Source organism: Austrofundulus limnaeus, unplaced genomic scaffold (assembly GCF_001266775.1).
Source record: "Austrofundulus limnaeus strain Quisiro unplaced genomic scaffold, Austrofundulus_limnaeus-1.0 Scaffold121, whole genome shotgun sequence".
Classification (NCBI taxonomy): Eukaryota; Metazoa; Chordata; class Actinopteri; order Cyprinodontiformes; family Rivulidae; genus Austrofundulus; species Austrofundulus limnaeus.
The window spans coordinates 198,399-214,523 of record NW_013952523.1 but is presented as its reverse complement, the minus strand read 5'-3'; the positions used below and the strand labels follow the sequence as shown (position 1 = coordinate 214,523).

The 16,125-nt window shown below is 36.8% G+C and overlaps 1 protein-coding gene across 2 annotated transcripts in view; it reads left to right on the top strand.

Moving 5' to 3' along the window:
- The window catches only part of dpf1 (double PHD fingers 1), a gene marked incomplete in the record, with an annotated part of 81,585 nt that overhangs the window by 15,243 nt on the left and 50,217 nt on the right, over positions 1 to 16,125 (top strand). Inside the window, 1 exon segment of one of the 2 annotated variants that reach the window (XM_014014977.1) lies at positions 9,902 to 9,931. Within the exon segment in view, the coding sequence (XP_013870431.1) occupies positions 9,902 to 9,931 (30 nt within the window). 2 annotated transcript variants of the gene reach the window in all.

Below are 16,125 nucleotides of genomic sequence, written 5' to 3'. Positions count from 1 at the left end.
GTGTTACTTATTCCAGCACCTTTGAAGGCAGCACAGGAAAAGAGGGAGGGATGGAGGAGTAGCTTAAGAGATGCATTTAAAGTATTTTCTTTTTTTTCCTCTCTGCTATTTCCATTTGGTCACGTGTGCAGCCTTGATGTCAGAGCCTTTTAATTCACGAGGTTTCTCTTTCTTTTTTAAAACGCAGTGTGTATCTGGAGCCATGTGTCTCTTGAATGATTGAGGACCTCTGTGTTAATCTGACTATTTATAGTCAAACAGCAGATACTGTTTATTATGGTAGATTTCGTTTCGTTGGTCAATTTAAAATCCACACATTTGTATGTCCTGTTTATGCATAACACTTTAATATGAGACAGGAGGGTTTTTTGAGCAGTGAGGATGTTACCTGCGATGTTTTAAACAAGCCGCCCTGTTGCTTCATCTGTTAAAGGTGAACTGCAGGGAGGAACTCCGACATGGTGCTTCTCCTCCAACATGAACATGCAGTCCTGTGAAGAGATTATGAACATGTAATATCTTACCTGTTGTAGATAGCATTTTGAACAGTTAGACAAAGAGAGTTTATTTCATACTGTAATGAGCTAACAGCTTGATGTTATTATCCTTAGCTCAGTTTGCAGCCGACCTCCCGCCCCACCATAGACTTAAATATAGATCACTAGACTGAGCCCCGCCCATCCCATCCACTGGTAGTGTCTGTGACAGCATGGAGGAGCAGAAACAGACCAAACAGGACAACAGCTCACAGCCTCCATTGAAAATAATAGATAAACAGCAGCTGAACCGGATCTGTTTCACAGATTATCTGTCATGTTTTTACAATAAATTAATAATTATGTTAATTTCATTCAACAATCATGTAAAACAGCAGATTTATACCAGAAAAATGTACAATTTATTAGTAACAATTTAAACCAGACTTGAAGTCAGCCTGTAACTTAGATTTTAGCTAGTTGAAAAATGATGACTTCAGCTAGTAATAAAGTATATTTATTACTTCTTCTCACTGTCATAAAAAATAAGAATATTTATATTTACCAGTCAACAGTTAGAAAATGTTCTCTGGTTATAGGATGAAACTTGTCTCTATTAGCTAACCATCTCTCAAAAAGTCAGGTTCCTCTAACAGAAACTCTAACAGAAACCTAAAAATACTCACGTTTATAATATTATTTTACACTCTGTAGGTCTAAATATTAATCAGATACATTTATAATATTATTTTACACTCTGTAGGTCTAAATATTAATCAGAGGACAAAGTAATATTTAATAGTTTGTGTTAAATTGTAGTATGATTCAACAGTGCTAAACTCTGTATATATGCTCCACAAACTAATATCTGCTAACCAGTTCAATAAATAACAGTGATTACAGCGACTTTATAAGATAATTTTAATTTTAAACTGTTACATTATGTTCTGCTCAGATCACATTGAGCTAAATAAGATCAAATCTGCTGACTTGTGTTGTAAAATGACACGTTTTACTTTTTATTTTCTGTTAATAAATTCATAACACAAACAGCTTTTCTGACATTATTTAAAACATTAGATAGATTATATAAACAGTAAAATATTAATAATAACTGGGTAATATTATTATTAATAGTTTATGATTTCTACATCATTAGTCCTTTTTTCTGCTCTGTTGTCAACATGTACAGTAATGAGAAATCCAGACTCTTGACTTATGTGTTAGCCGTTAGCTTCACCAGCTGGTCACACGGTCACCTGGTTTCTGCACACTCCAGCTGTTCTATAGAATCTCCTTGCGCCCCACAGAGCACCCCTCCCCCGAAGCATTGTTTGAAAAAGTGCTGGTGTCTGAAACAGTAGGAGGTTCTTAAAGAGAAATAAATAGACAATGATGCAAAGTCAAATTTGTTTTTGAAATATGCAGCTTTTTCATAACAACTGAAGGTAACATAGTAACTTGACTATGGTGTAGAATTAAACTATGTGCCTGGAAAATACATAACACACTCTTTTGAAGTGGCAACACAGAAATTTATCTTAAACAAAATAGATTCTGGACATGTGAAAGTCAATTTACAGACGATGCAATTTATCCTAAAAGAGATTTTTACCCCAAACCCCTCGGCCGGAGCTTCAGTAGTTTAGGCAGCTCCACATGGCTGCCACAAGAGATTCAAGGATTTCTCCAACATGCATGAACGAGTCAAAGTAACACTGAGTATGCTTATAATGAGGGAATGATATATTATGATATAAAGCTTAAAAAAGTTGATTTTGTATAATCACCCCCTTTTAAGAAAGTCAGCTGTCTCTCCTGTTGCAGAAACACGATGCAGTATAGCTGTGTGTTTTTACACCTTTTACATTCTTTCTTCACTGAACCCTAATGTATATTTGTCTGTAAATATAAGTTGAGGTTATCGCAACATGACTCACCCTGATAATAACTTTAAAACATTTGATTTGTGTATGAATTTCCACTGATGAACACAATGCTAACTGCATTACCTCAGGTGTTTACAATGCTAAGTTAGCATGCTCACTAGTTTTTTTACACTTATTTGTGCACTCGATGTTAGATAAGAAAATATATACAGTATAGATCTATATTTAATAATGTAAAATAAGCCATAATCATAACATTTTAAGATGGATGAAATGCGTCGTTAATAATTTTATAATTGCATTGCAGCTAGTATATCACAATTAAAATGTGTTTGGCTTTAAAGGTGTCACATCCAGAAGGAGAGTCCGCTGCATTAAAACAACTTCAGTTTTAAAAGTTTTACATTGATTTGAGTGGGTGTGTATTTATAAACCTCTCCACCATCAGTTTTGTTTTACACGGTTATTCGAGGAAAAATATCATGATATTCCTGCTGAAAGTGCGTCAGACTGCACCAGATGTGCCTCCCTTTGGATTACCAAAAAAAATAACTTTATTTGCCTAAACTGGGGTGGTTCAAAGATCTATCTGCGGCAGGTAAAACATTATTTGTTCATAAACTTTCAAAACAAAACACACTTTAAAATCAAAACGATTCTGGGGTTATTTGTCACTAAATCCAATCTTTAATACTCTCATTAAATGCATTTTTTATAAGGGAGTTACCACCTTACTGATGACATGAAAGCAGATGATTGACATTTCAGTCATTTCTTTTATCCAACAACCTGCAGATCAGATTTCTGACGATGAACAGGAAGTCATGCTTTAACCAGGATCTGCTTATTCTTAGTTAATTTCCACCAAAGACTGTTGAATCCACTTGACATTGTTCTTCCTTCATGTGTAAAAAGTTCCATTTTTAAAATCTAATTTAGCCTTAATTTTGCACTTCTTTAAATTATAAGCTGTCGTTGTGCGTCGGTGTTGTGACCCAGCACACAATCGAGGCAAACGGCAATAATTAACTCTGCCAGTGAGGGTTAGTGAGCACCTGAGTCGGTCCGCTTTTTATCTGTTAATTAGTGGATATCTTTTTAACATATTTCTGTGAAATTTGGCAGAAATCTAGGCCTCGGGACTAAGCAGAAACTGATTAGTTTTTTGGTGAAAATAACTCAGGAATTTATCTAACTTTATTGTTTCAGGGCAAAAACAAAAACATATGTTTTCCCAATTTCCACAAATTTACGAGCAAATGTTTGCTTTTACCTATGAAAGGTGGGCAGTCATGTCTGTGCCTGTGTGTGTGCGTATGTCTGTCTGTTAGCAAAATATCTCATTAACGACTGGGAAGAATTCAATAAATCTCTCAGAAAGTAATCGATGGATGTTTATCTACAACTTTTCACATTTTGGAGCCAACCCAGTTCAAAATGCTCCGTCCATCTAATAGAGCTTAGAAAACACAAATATAGTTATAACTCAGTCAATTCTACAAACAGGGAGGTAAAATTTGGTGTGTAGTAGCTGAGAGTCATTTACAACTTATATTCTAAAGGCTACATGATCATGCAAGTTATTTGTTTAAAACTTTGTCATACAAGGTGGCTTTTGATAGGCATCTTTAACACACACTTGGTGTAACAACAAAGTTTCTTGTAACAACTATTCCATACTTTTAATATATTACTGCAACACACATCAGACAGGTGTAGACATCTGAAAATTAAATCACTCAAATCCTCCTAACATTGGTTTTGTAACTCAAAGGCAAATTGATAGCAATAAAATAACTCATACATTTTAATGAGCAAACACTACAAACGAATGTAAAAATTCAGAATTTTAAAACAAATAAACAGCTGAGCCAAAAGAAATGAATGAAAACTAGAGAAATTGCATTTCCTGCCAAACTGCAGTATGAATGCTTATTGCTGAATAATTTAACTGAAAACTTCTGAAGAAGCTGAAATATATAAATATCTGAACCATTATTGCTTAATGAATTTTAGCCGCTGAGGTAGAACCCTAAATTAGCTGAATGATTTAAACAACAGCTTCAGGGAGCAGAGAACAGCTGAAAAAAGCTGAAATCCGCAGATAAAAAAGTTAAAGGAGTAGAAATGTAGCTGAAGGGGGGCAGAAAAAGCTGAAGAGGGCAGAAAAAAGTGGAACAAAAGAAAGTTTAAAGTTACAGATGAAGAAGTTCAAATTAGCAGAAGAGTAGCAGAAAAGGTCAGAATGACAGCTAAAAGAGCAGAAAAACAGCTAAAATCAGCAAAACAGAAGCTGAAAGTAGGACAAATAAGAACTCCAACAATAAATAAATAAATAATTAAAAAAAGACAGTAAAAGTTTACATTTTGAGGGGTTTTAAGAATAATGAAGGCAGCTTCACTCATCTTTAATGAGAAAATACAAATCATCTCCAAAACGGCTGAAATACCAAAAGTCTTAGCTGGAATGTCTTAAAGGAGCTGAATGTTTGATATACTGTATAAATTGTTGAAATAGCACCAAAATTGCAGAAAGAAATGCGTGCCAAATAAACGTACATAAGAAAAACTAAATTATCTCAATTGTGTGAATGCTTTGTAAGCATTTACATAACTAGTATCTTATAAGAGACGAGTCTATGTTTAGCTTCTATCTGATTCTCCAGAGGTGGTGAAGCATCAGACTCTAGTAGCTACTTTGATAGCTGGGATGGTTTAAAGAGTCTCTGAATATCCAGGTCGGCCTGGTGGGTGAAACAGCCGTAGCTTCTGAGAATGAACATTAATGAGGCAAACATTTATTTCCTGAATCACTAACCACACATATTTTTTATTAGTTTTATAATTTCTGTGGGAATAAAAAGAACATGTGTTGCTTAATATTTATCTTGTTGATTTTTTTTATTTTGCACAAAGGTGTCAGCATTTTTCTCCCTCCTGTCAGGTCGATGTTATGTCTCGTAAAAACAATCCGGTCCAATATTTAAATCAGAGAAGCAGACGCCTCCTACACCCACATAAACCACACCTGAAATGGGAGCGTTTTTGATTTTAGCCGCATGAAATAAAACAAACACAGTGTACTGGTTTGGATTTCTAATTAATTAATTAATTATTATAGTTTATTATTCATTTCGAAGTAATAATTCTATGATAATACTCCAAATTAACAAAGGTAAATGGGGGAAACAAAAAGTAATTCTAAAACAAAAAAAAGACTAAAGAAGTGGAGTAAATATGTATATATTCAACTCTTTGCTGTAAAGTCTCAATCTTTACATTTGAAAGCCTCATAATTACCTTTGCCAAGGGTGAGGTAATGTTTTCGGTCGCATCTGTCTGTCTGTCCGTCCGTCCGTCCGTCCGTCCGTCCGTCCGTCCGTCCGTCCGTCTGTCTGTCTGTCCGTCTGTCTGTCTGTCTGTCTGTCTGTGGACAACATTACTCAAAAACCTGTGTATGGATTGTCATGACATTTTTCCACATGTGGGTACTGGGCGAATGAACACACCTTTTAATTTTGGTGATGTTCCGGATCACGATGTGGATACAGGAATTTTCTTTTCTTTTAACTCTCTGAGATCAGCAAAGCTGTGATGCTTTCACAGGGCTTCTGTAAAAAACAGTGAGCTGGATTGGACAGCACGACTTCAAACTTTATAAAAGTAATGTTAAAACCACATTTAATGATGAATAATTTTTGCCATAATGTGCACATTTACAGAACGTTTTGTGACCAGGAAGTGTGTGACTGCACCATGAAACTTATTTTTCCCATTTCCTCAAACACACCACATTTCCGAAACAACCAATCAAAACAGTTTCTCGTTACTAGGCTTGTAAACAGAGAGCTGCCGGGCCTCAAAGTTTGGAGACAAGGGGAGCCAGGAAGCACTTTATAAAGAGAGTCAAACCATTACAAACTCATACAAAGGAATAAAACAGACGTTTTACATGGTCAAATATGACTGATGAAAATTTAGGAGCTTAATCCGACACCAGTTTGACATGAATAACGTCGGGTGACGAGTCTGACTTTTTTTTTCTTCACATTAGACTCCACCGGGAAGAAATCCCATGCATACTGCCTGCTTAAATGTTCGCTATGTCAGAACTTATTTGGCAAATGTGTTTCCATCTCTGCTTTTGGGCATTAACTCTTACAGGATGGAGGAAATTGGTCTTGGTGGAGGTTTGCGCTCTCCGAGTACTTCTAGCTTAGTTAAATGAGATCCACTTGTGGGCAGACACTGTTGTATATATCACTGTATCTCCTCTCTTTAGTTCTCTGTGTTCTAGAAATGTCTGATCTGTTTGCTCCAAACTGCTGACTGATAGTTTATCTGTCAGCAGCTCACTGCAGGAGTCAGAGATCCCTGTCAGCATTGATCCTGTTCTCTGTAAAGATCCACGCTGCAGCTAGTTAACAATATTACCTCATGGCAAGAAGGTCCTGGCCTCAAGTGTCCACTTGTCTATGTTCTCTGAGTCTGAGTTAACTTCAGGTCTCCTCTCACAGACAGAAATATGTACGTTAAGTTATTACAGATTCTCACTTGGTCTTATGGACTGAGTCCAGGTTGGACCTGTGGGCTGAGGTAGGCACCAGCACCACGTGACCCTGAATAGTACTAACAAAATGAATATATAATGACTCGTATCGTTTCATGGACCTGTTGATGTTTAGCAGAAATATATAATTTCCACAGTAAGTTTTGTGGAATTCTGTCCTCTATTGTTTTCCTCTGTTGCAGCACAAACAAGACGAATAAAGTCTAAATTGTTAAAAGTGATTTTACCTGACAGAATATCTTAACAAAGATGAAATTGCACAGAAAAAAACTCACTACAGGTGATGAGTTTTATAAGAAAGAATTGCACGAGTATCATGTTACGCATGTTTTGTTTTGTCACATGTGCCTGTTGTTTGTAATGTTTGACAAAAATATTTGATTTCATACATCTATAAAATAATATGTTTAAAGTGATTGATGGGAAAAATGAAAACTAATTTAACAATTTGCTTTATAGGTCAAAACTCAAATTTATTACTATAACATATCTACAGCTCCTTACCATCCCAAAGTGCAGAACATAAATAATAATAAGATTACAGAAAAAATAACAAAATTATGAATACAACAAATTTGAATGGGGATAAAAAAACAAATCTATATAAATTAGTATTACAGTGATGCACAAGATGGGGTGTCGTTAGGAAACAACAGGTGTAGTTTTCATCATTCAAGACTGTAAAGAGCCCAGCTCCATTAGAAGCCAAACAGTCAACTCAAGGTCACGTGGTTGTTGGATTTGTGTTTTTGCACACAAACAAAGTTTATTTATTTATTTATTTATTTTGATGGAAGTCCTTTGTTCTCCTGTGTTCTGCATGTGTTATGTCCACTATGTGTGCATCTGTCCAAATATCGAGGCACAAAGTCTTGCTCCAGTTTTGTACCATGTGGTGGTAGCATTAGCCAACACTGAAGGGCTCATTTTTACTACGCTGCTTAGTGACGGTGGCTCGTGAAGTCCAAAAAAGGCGCATGTTTCCTGTCTCTGGTTTGGGTCGACGTCGGTCTGTATTCACACTAAAAGCGAACCGCACCAGAGTTTGTTTGGAATTGGACCGAGACCACCTCAAAAGTGGGTCTTGGTCTGGTTGTTTGGTCCACATCGGGATTCCCACGAGTATCCACACCTGTATAAAAAGTCTGGGCCAACAGGGGAAACAAACTGGTTCTTTTAAAGTGGACCAAATGTGTCAGGTGCGAATACACCCTTAGATATTTGGCCACAAATCTGTCACATTTAAAGTGACACTTTTTGCCAGAAAGATTCCTCCAAGCACAAAATCTCTATTTGAGTTTGACCATTTGGCTCTTTAACAGCCAGGTTCTGGGAATGAGTAGTTGAAGCAAAATGCAGCGTCCGAGCGGTTTCAGCATAAACCAACACGCCCATGAACCTCTGACCAATCACACAGTCAGTTTGTATACAGGGGCGGTGGGTTCTTCTGGTGGGTTGTGATGAGAAGGGGTGGAAAACTGAAGCTGAGAACAAAATGACGAGATTTGTTTTCACACAAGTGCAGCGATGGGAGTGGATTTTTCCAGTTCAGATGGATCTTTTGGAGGCCTTAATGGAAATATAAATCAGCCTTTAGAGCAACCTTTTTAGACTTGTGTACCCCCTGAGCCATTTTGTCATTCCCTTAGTACCCCTTCAGTCAAACATAATGATTCTCCAAAACTATAATGCACAACTGATTATTAAAAATTATTTATTTAACCCCTGTTTAATTCTCAGGCATTTTATTTTTTTTCCAACTCAAATTAAACATAAAGATAAAAATGTTGCCTTGAAAGTGAATAAGTAATGAAATAAATAAATCAGATAATGGCAGGTGCAGAAAACAGCAGCGTCCAAAATATGTCAGAAACTCGACCAAATGAGCAAATTCCATGAGATTCCATGTTTTATACTGGATTCCATTCTGTGTTAACTCCATGGTTCCGTCTGCAATTTCCACATTGCAGAAATCATAGGGCCCTACATATCTCAGTCCTATTTTTATTTCTCTTTTTTACACACCTGGCAATTTTTTCTGCGTACCCCCTGTAACATGTTCGTGTGGGAATCACTGCTTTAGACAGTATGCAGTGCTGAAGGAACTGTCCAAGGTCCTGAAAAGGCCCTGCATATCTCAGTCCTATTTATTTTTATTTTTTTACACACCTGGGACATTATTCCATGTACCCCCTGTAATATGCTTGCGTATCTCAATGTGTACATGTACCCCTGGTTGGGAATCACTGATTAAGAGGACTGTAAATGTAAAGATTTCACTCTGAACTTGTACGGAGAAAGATGTTTTTTGGTGATAAAGTCTTAGCTGTGCTTGACGAAAAGAAATTTGCGATATTGTTGCGCCCTCCCTAAATCGTGTGGCTGCGACCGGGTTTTTCTCAAATCTACATCTACACTGAGCTCTTTTTGCTCCATCAATCAATGAATCAGTCTTGGTCTTTTGTGACTGCACTGAAAAAATAAATTGCAACTTGCAGCTTCACTTCACTATTTTTGCAAGGTTGCGTTTGGCTCTGCGCTGTAGCACAATGTGTGTACACGTGTGTGCGTGCGGTTTTGTGTGTCCTGTATCTACAGTCTGTATAGCCGGGTGACCTTGATGTCTGCACTCAGCAGGAAGACACAAGAGAGGAGTGATTAACAAGAGAGAGAGAGAGAGAGAGAGAGAGAGAGAGAGAGAGAGAGAGAAGGAAGATGAGGAGAAGTGCGAAGAATATTGAAATAAATAAAAAAAAACAACAACAGAAAAGCAGTTGGGCGAAGGGAGAGTGTGAAAGTTAAACATGGAATGAGACACTTCAGTGACAAAAGTGACGGGAGACGAGTTGGAAGAGAAGCTAAAAAATAAAAAATAAAATAAAGAAAAGTGTAGAAAACTGGGTGGGGTGAAAGAGTGACTCACCACACATCTGTTGGTTTTTTCTTCTTCTTCTTTCCCCCTGCAGGCAATCTGGAGGTGCAGTCATCAAGAACAGGTAGGTGGGGGAGATGAATGGAACGCGGGGGAGGGGGGAGGGACAAAAGGAAGAATATTACACTGAATGTTAATCAAACTCTCACTTGTGCTGGTGAGAAAATACAGTGCAGACATTGTGTTCGCAGTGTGGAAATGTGCTGAAGAGTTCCTGCCAGCTTATCTCTCACACACATACACACGTGCACACACACACACACACACACGCACACACAGTATAACTGTACATGACCCGAGCACCAATTGTCCTTTTTGACTTACACACATGCCCTCCTGTAACATGAAGCTTCGTCGCTCACATACACTCACACACACACTCACACACAAACTGAAAAACTGACCCTACAAATGTGCCTGAAAGTCAGCGTGAAACTCAGACCCTTCATGTTTTCACAGCTGTTTTCCTGGCTTGTCCTTGACCTGTGACCACTGACCCCGCCCCCTCACCCTCCTCCTCCTATTCCTATCTTTGTTAAAGGTAGTAATTTACTGCACTGTAACTGCTGGCGACTTGGCACACAACACTTGTGAGGGAGTATCTTTACTGTTTTAAAATGTCAAAGGGATTTCTCAGTTTTAAACAAGAATAATGTGCACAACCAATAATAGGATTTTGCAGTGCGCACACATACAAATATGCCTTTAATCTTAAAAATTAGTCACTGAAAACAGGGCCACATGGCTTGCTGGTTGTTTGGTTAACAGAGAAGTATCATTGCTTAATTCTTTTATTTCATTACAGTACTTAAGTAATTTTTTTTTGAGGATTTGTTATTTTACCAACTATTTTTTTCATCGGAATTTAGACTTTTATTTTGTTACATTCAAAAAAATAAAAGTCATTCTTTTTACTTCTTCACTTTAAAATTTAACATCTAATATGTTAAATCAAGTTGTTTATGCACAAAATTGAGGTGTTGAATTTACTCAACCAAGTTATGTCAACTGGTTCCACTAAATTCAACATTTTATTTTTCAGAGTGCGTATAAACATGATTTTACTTTCCTTGCTATTGTGAGCAGTTTTGTGACTTTTACTTAAGTACTTTCCTTATCAGAGAAATTCAGTCATTCTCTGTAAAGCTATTTTTACTTTTACTTAGTTATTTCTTTTAAGCACTTTATATACCTCTGCTGGTCAGAATTCAGTGAAACTGCAGTAGAAAATTTACCAATTTTTTTGCAATTTGTGGATCCTTTTGTGTCACCAACTAGTCTCCAATTGTTGCCTTACAGAAAGCGTAAATGATAGAAAATAGTTTGTGAAGCTTGGACAGTTAACATCATTATCATTCTTGAACATTGCTTGTGGCGTTCATCAGGGTTGTGTAATGGGTTCATAACAGTTTATTCTCTTTAGAAATAAAACTTGAAGATTTTTTTAAATGACATTTGCAATGCTTGCTAATGACAAATGTACTTTTTTCTGATTTTAGTGAAAACTTAAAGGAATAACTGCAATTAAAGACCTTGGGAATTAAAAAAAAATAAAACTCTAGTTTTATGAATAAAAAAATACCAGAATAAACAATTACTAATAAATAAATTAGCGGCACAGCGGCCAGTCGCTGGAGTTTGCATGGTTTCTCTGTGCATGTGTGTGGTTTCTCCTGGCTTCCTCCCACAGACTGTTAGGTTAATTGATAACTTTAAATTGTCCCTAGGTGTAAGTGAGAGAATGAATGGTTGTTTGTCTCATTTGTCTCTATGTGTATCCCTGTGATGGACTTATGACCTGTCCAGGGTGTACCCCAAAGCTTACCATCATCAGTGGGTGAAGTGTAACATGCGTTTGGGGTCCATATGGACTTGATAAGAAGCTGTATAAGTTCAAGCCATTTACCATTTACCCAACCCTCACTGTGACTGCTGGATATGGACACCAGTGACCCCCGTGACCCTGTAAGGAAGAAGCAGGTACAGCGGGTATATAAGTATTGAACACGTCACCATTTTTCTCAGTAAATATATTACTAGAGGTGCTAATGACATGAAATTTTCACCAGATGTTGGTAACAACCCAAGTGATCCATACATACAAAAAAATCAAACCATAAATGTCCAGAAATGAAATTATTTGTAATAATGTGGAATGGCACAGGGAAAAAGTATTGAACACACTTACTGAAATTCATCTAATACTTTGTACAAAAGCTTTTGTTGTCAATGACAGCTTCAAGACACCTCCTGTATGGAGAAACTAGTGGCATGCATTGCTCAGGTGTGATTTTGGCCCATTCTTCCACACAAACAGTCTTCAAATCTTGAAGGTTTCGTGGACCTCTTCTATGAACTCTGATCTTTAGTTCTTTCCATAGATGTTCTGTTGGATTCAGGTCAGGTGATTGGCTGGGCCATTCCAGCAGCTTTAGTTTCTTTCTCTGAAACCAACTGAGAGTTTCCTTGGCTTTGTGTTTGGGCTCATTGTCTTGCTGAAATGTCCAGCCACGTTTCATCTTCATCATCCTGGTAGATGGAAGCAGATTTTCATCAAGAATGTCTCTGTACATTTTCCACTCATCCTTCCTTCAATTATTTGAAGTTTGCCAGTACCATATGCTGAAAAACAGCCCCACACCATGATGTTCCCACCTCCAAACTTCACTGTTGGTATGGTGTTTTTGGGCTGATGTGCAGTGCCATTTGACCTCCAAACATGATGTGTATTCTGGCATCCAAACAGTTCAATGTTGGTCTCATCTGACCAGACTATATTCTCCCAGTATTACACAGGCTTGTCTAAATGTTGTGCAGCAAACTTTAAAGGAGCTTCAACATGCTGTTTCTTCAGCAGTGGAGTCTTGCGTGGTGAGCGTGCATACAGGCCATGGTGGTTCAGTGCATTACTTATTGTTTTCTTTGAAACAAACGTACCTGCTAATTCCAGGTCTTTCTGAAGCTCTCCACAAGTGGTCCTTGGCTCTTGGACAACTGTTCTGATAATTCTTTTCACTCCTCTGTCAGAAATCTTGTGAGGAGCACCTGGTCGTGGTCGGTTTATGGTGAAATAATGTTCTTTCCACTTCTGATTTATGGCCCCAACAGTGCTCACTGGAACCTTCAGAAGTTTAGACATTCTTCTGTAACCGATGCCATCATTATGCTTTGCAACAATAAGGTTGTGAAGGTCTTGAGAGAGCTCTTTACTTTTACCCATCATCAGATGGTTCTTGTGTGATACCTGGCCATCATTTGGGACTGAACCAGCTGATATTAACTTGCACTGACAAGGGGCAGGCTTGTTTTCTAATTACTGAGAGAGTTCAGCTGGTGTCTTGGCTTTCCATGCCTTTTTAAACCTCCCTTTCTTCATGTGTTCAATACTTTTTCCCTGTGCCATTCCACATTATTACAAATAACTTCATTTTTGGACATTTATGGTTTGATTTCTTTGTATGTATGGATCACTTGGGTTGTTACCAACATCTGGTGAAAATTTCATGTCATTAGCACCTCTAGTAATATATTTACTGAGAAAAATGTTGACGTGTTCAATACTTATTTTACCCGCTGTTTTAGATAATTGATGGATGGAAATTTGTCAAGATGAACTATGCTACTCTTTCATATAAAGAGTAAATAAAAGTAAGTTCCTTTGTGCAATAATAGATGATAAACAAGTTGGAAACCCCATATAAACCAGAAACAATATTTAGCAGGAAGTACACCACATGTGATCTGGTTCAGCTATGTCTGAATTATTGTTAAATCAGTTAAACAAATCTTTTTTTATCTTCAACACTAATACTAATATTCAATTCAATTTAATACTAATACTGCAGAAGAAGAGATAATCTTCATAAACTGATCACAGAGATTATTTGCTATTTTCAAAATCAAGAATATTAAAATTGCATAGGTTTTTAGTCAACTTTCGCTATTACAAAAAAGCAAAACTTTTATTTTGTAATGAAGCGTATACTTGAGGGGAGAGTTGAACTTTGAGCTGCATTATAAAGCTGTGTTGCCTCGCAGCGAAAAGGTCACAGGTTCAAATCCAGAATGAAGTCTATCTGTGGAGTTTGCGTGGTCTCCCAGTGCACGTGCAGCCTAACGTTCTACTCCGTTTTCTTCCAAAGATCATCGTATTTTAGGTTATTGGCAACTCAAAATTGTCTCTATATGTGTGAATGAGAGTGTGAATGTTTTGTTTGTGTATGTGGCTCTTTGATTTACCAGCTGTGTGTCCAACGTATCTCACTCAGAGTCAGTGGAGATAGACACCAACTCCCTGCAAGTGGGTACAGAAAATGTATGGAGTTAAACTCAAAATAACAATTAAAAAGCAGATGTATAACATAGTGAATTGCATTAAGACAAGAACTAAAGCAATGTTCAAGTATGATCCAGTTCAAAAGGTAGTGCAAAAATATCATTTTACTGAGTGAGGAAAGAGCAGTTTGATGTTGCTTTATCAAACAAGCAGAGGAAATATGTAGTTTATTTTGTGTAAATTTGTATCCATGTCCTAAATGTATAGTGCATTGACAAAATATTTATATCATTCAAACTTTTTCACATTTTATCAATTTAAAACCACAAACTTCAGTATTTCACTGGGATTTAATGTGACGGAACATCGTAAAGTAATTCATAACTGTGAAGAAGAAGGAAAATGATTAATGATTTTCAAAATGTTTTGCAGAAGAAAATGAATCATCTCTCCTTACTCTGACACCTCAAAACATTTTTTTAAATGTTTTGGAAATTGTGTTTTCTTTGAATATACTCTGGGGATAAAAGGGGCAGACATTATAAGATTTATTCTTCTTCTGCTACCTTTCATTTTATTTAGATTTTTGATTTGTTTATTTTCTCTGTTTTCTATCATATATAGTTATTTTGATTTTAAATGAAATTAATAATTTTTTAAATTGAATTAAATTGAATTGAAATTCCAGCTCAACTAATCACCTAATCAAGAGTTTGAGCAAAACACCTAGAACATAATACTGTAGTTTTATGTGAGAACCTTGTACAAGCATAAGCCATTCAGTAGGACAATAAGTAAGTTACTGTATATATAATCATGAACGAAATTAAATTCAACATACTTAAAAAACACAATAATGTGTCTAAACACAATTTATCTGAAATTTTCAATAACAAACTCCCCGTTTCGTACATACTGGTCCGTCAAAAAAAAGGCTAAGCTATCTGCTGTTTTTGTGGTCTACTGTGGGTCATGAGGTTTATCTTCATGCAACAGTGCACACTTTAATCCTTCCCCCACCCCATGATGGCAAGTTCGCGGTTTTCAATTGAACTAATATAAAAATATTCAAAATAAATGTTTTCCTGGTGCTTCAAAAATTGCTGCAGCGATTGAAAATGCCCAAAATCAAAGATTTGTGTGAAGGGTGACCCTGAGCTTGCAAAAGAATTAGCAAAACCACTCAATAATGTGCAGCTGCAGCCAAAATTTATAATTCAAGAAGCCTTTAACCAATAATTTTTGTTATCACAACTTTATATATAATTTGTCCAATTAACATCAGTTTATATGCTGAAACATCAAAAAGTCAAAAATGATTTTTACAGTGTGTGTGATTTCATCTCAATAAAAATCCTGCTTCTGTGAAGACCTCAGAAGTTTGTTTCAAACTTTAACGATCAAACAGCTTCTTGAAGAACAAGTTACACACCACAACGGTCAGGGATGAAGTTGTTGAGAAATTATAACAGGGTTAAAACAATGAGCTTCAGCTAAGGTCAAAATCCAGACCTAAGTCCAGCCGAGAATCTGTAGCAAGACTTAAGATTGTTGTTCACGGATGCTCTCCAACAAAAACACAAAACCTTCAGTGTCTAGATGTGCAAGGCTGGTAGAAACAAACCCCAAAAAGCTACAGCTAGAGAAGGTGTTCCTGCAAAGTTTTGGCTCATGGGGACTGAAAACAAGTGCATACCAAACTTTTCAAATTTCATTTTGGAAAATAAACCCCATAAAAACCACGAAGCATGAATAATTCATCATTATTTTCCTTCCATTCCCCAGTTATGTGTTACTTTGTGTTGACGTATTCCATAAAATGCCATCAATACTTTAAAATAATGTAGAAAAGTTTGAGAGGTATGGCTGTACTCACACACACACACACACACACACACACACACACACACACACACACACACACACACACATGTATATAAACCTCTCTCTAAGACACGCCCCTGCAGCAGTCAGAGGGTGGA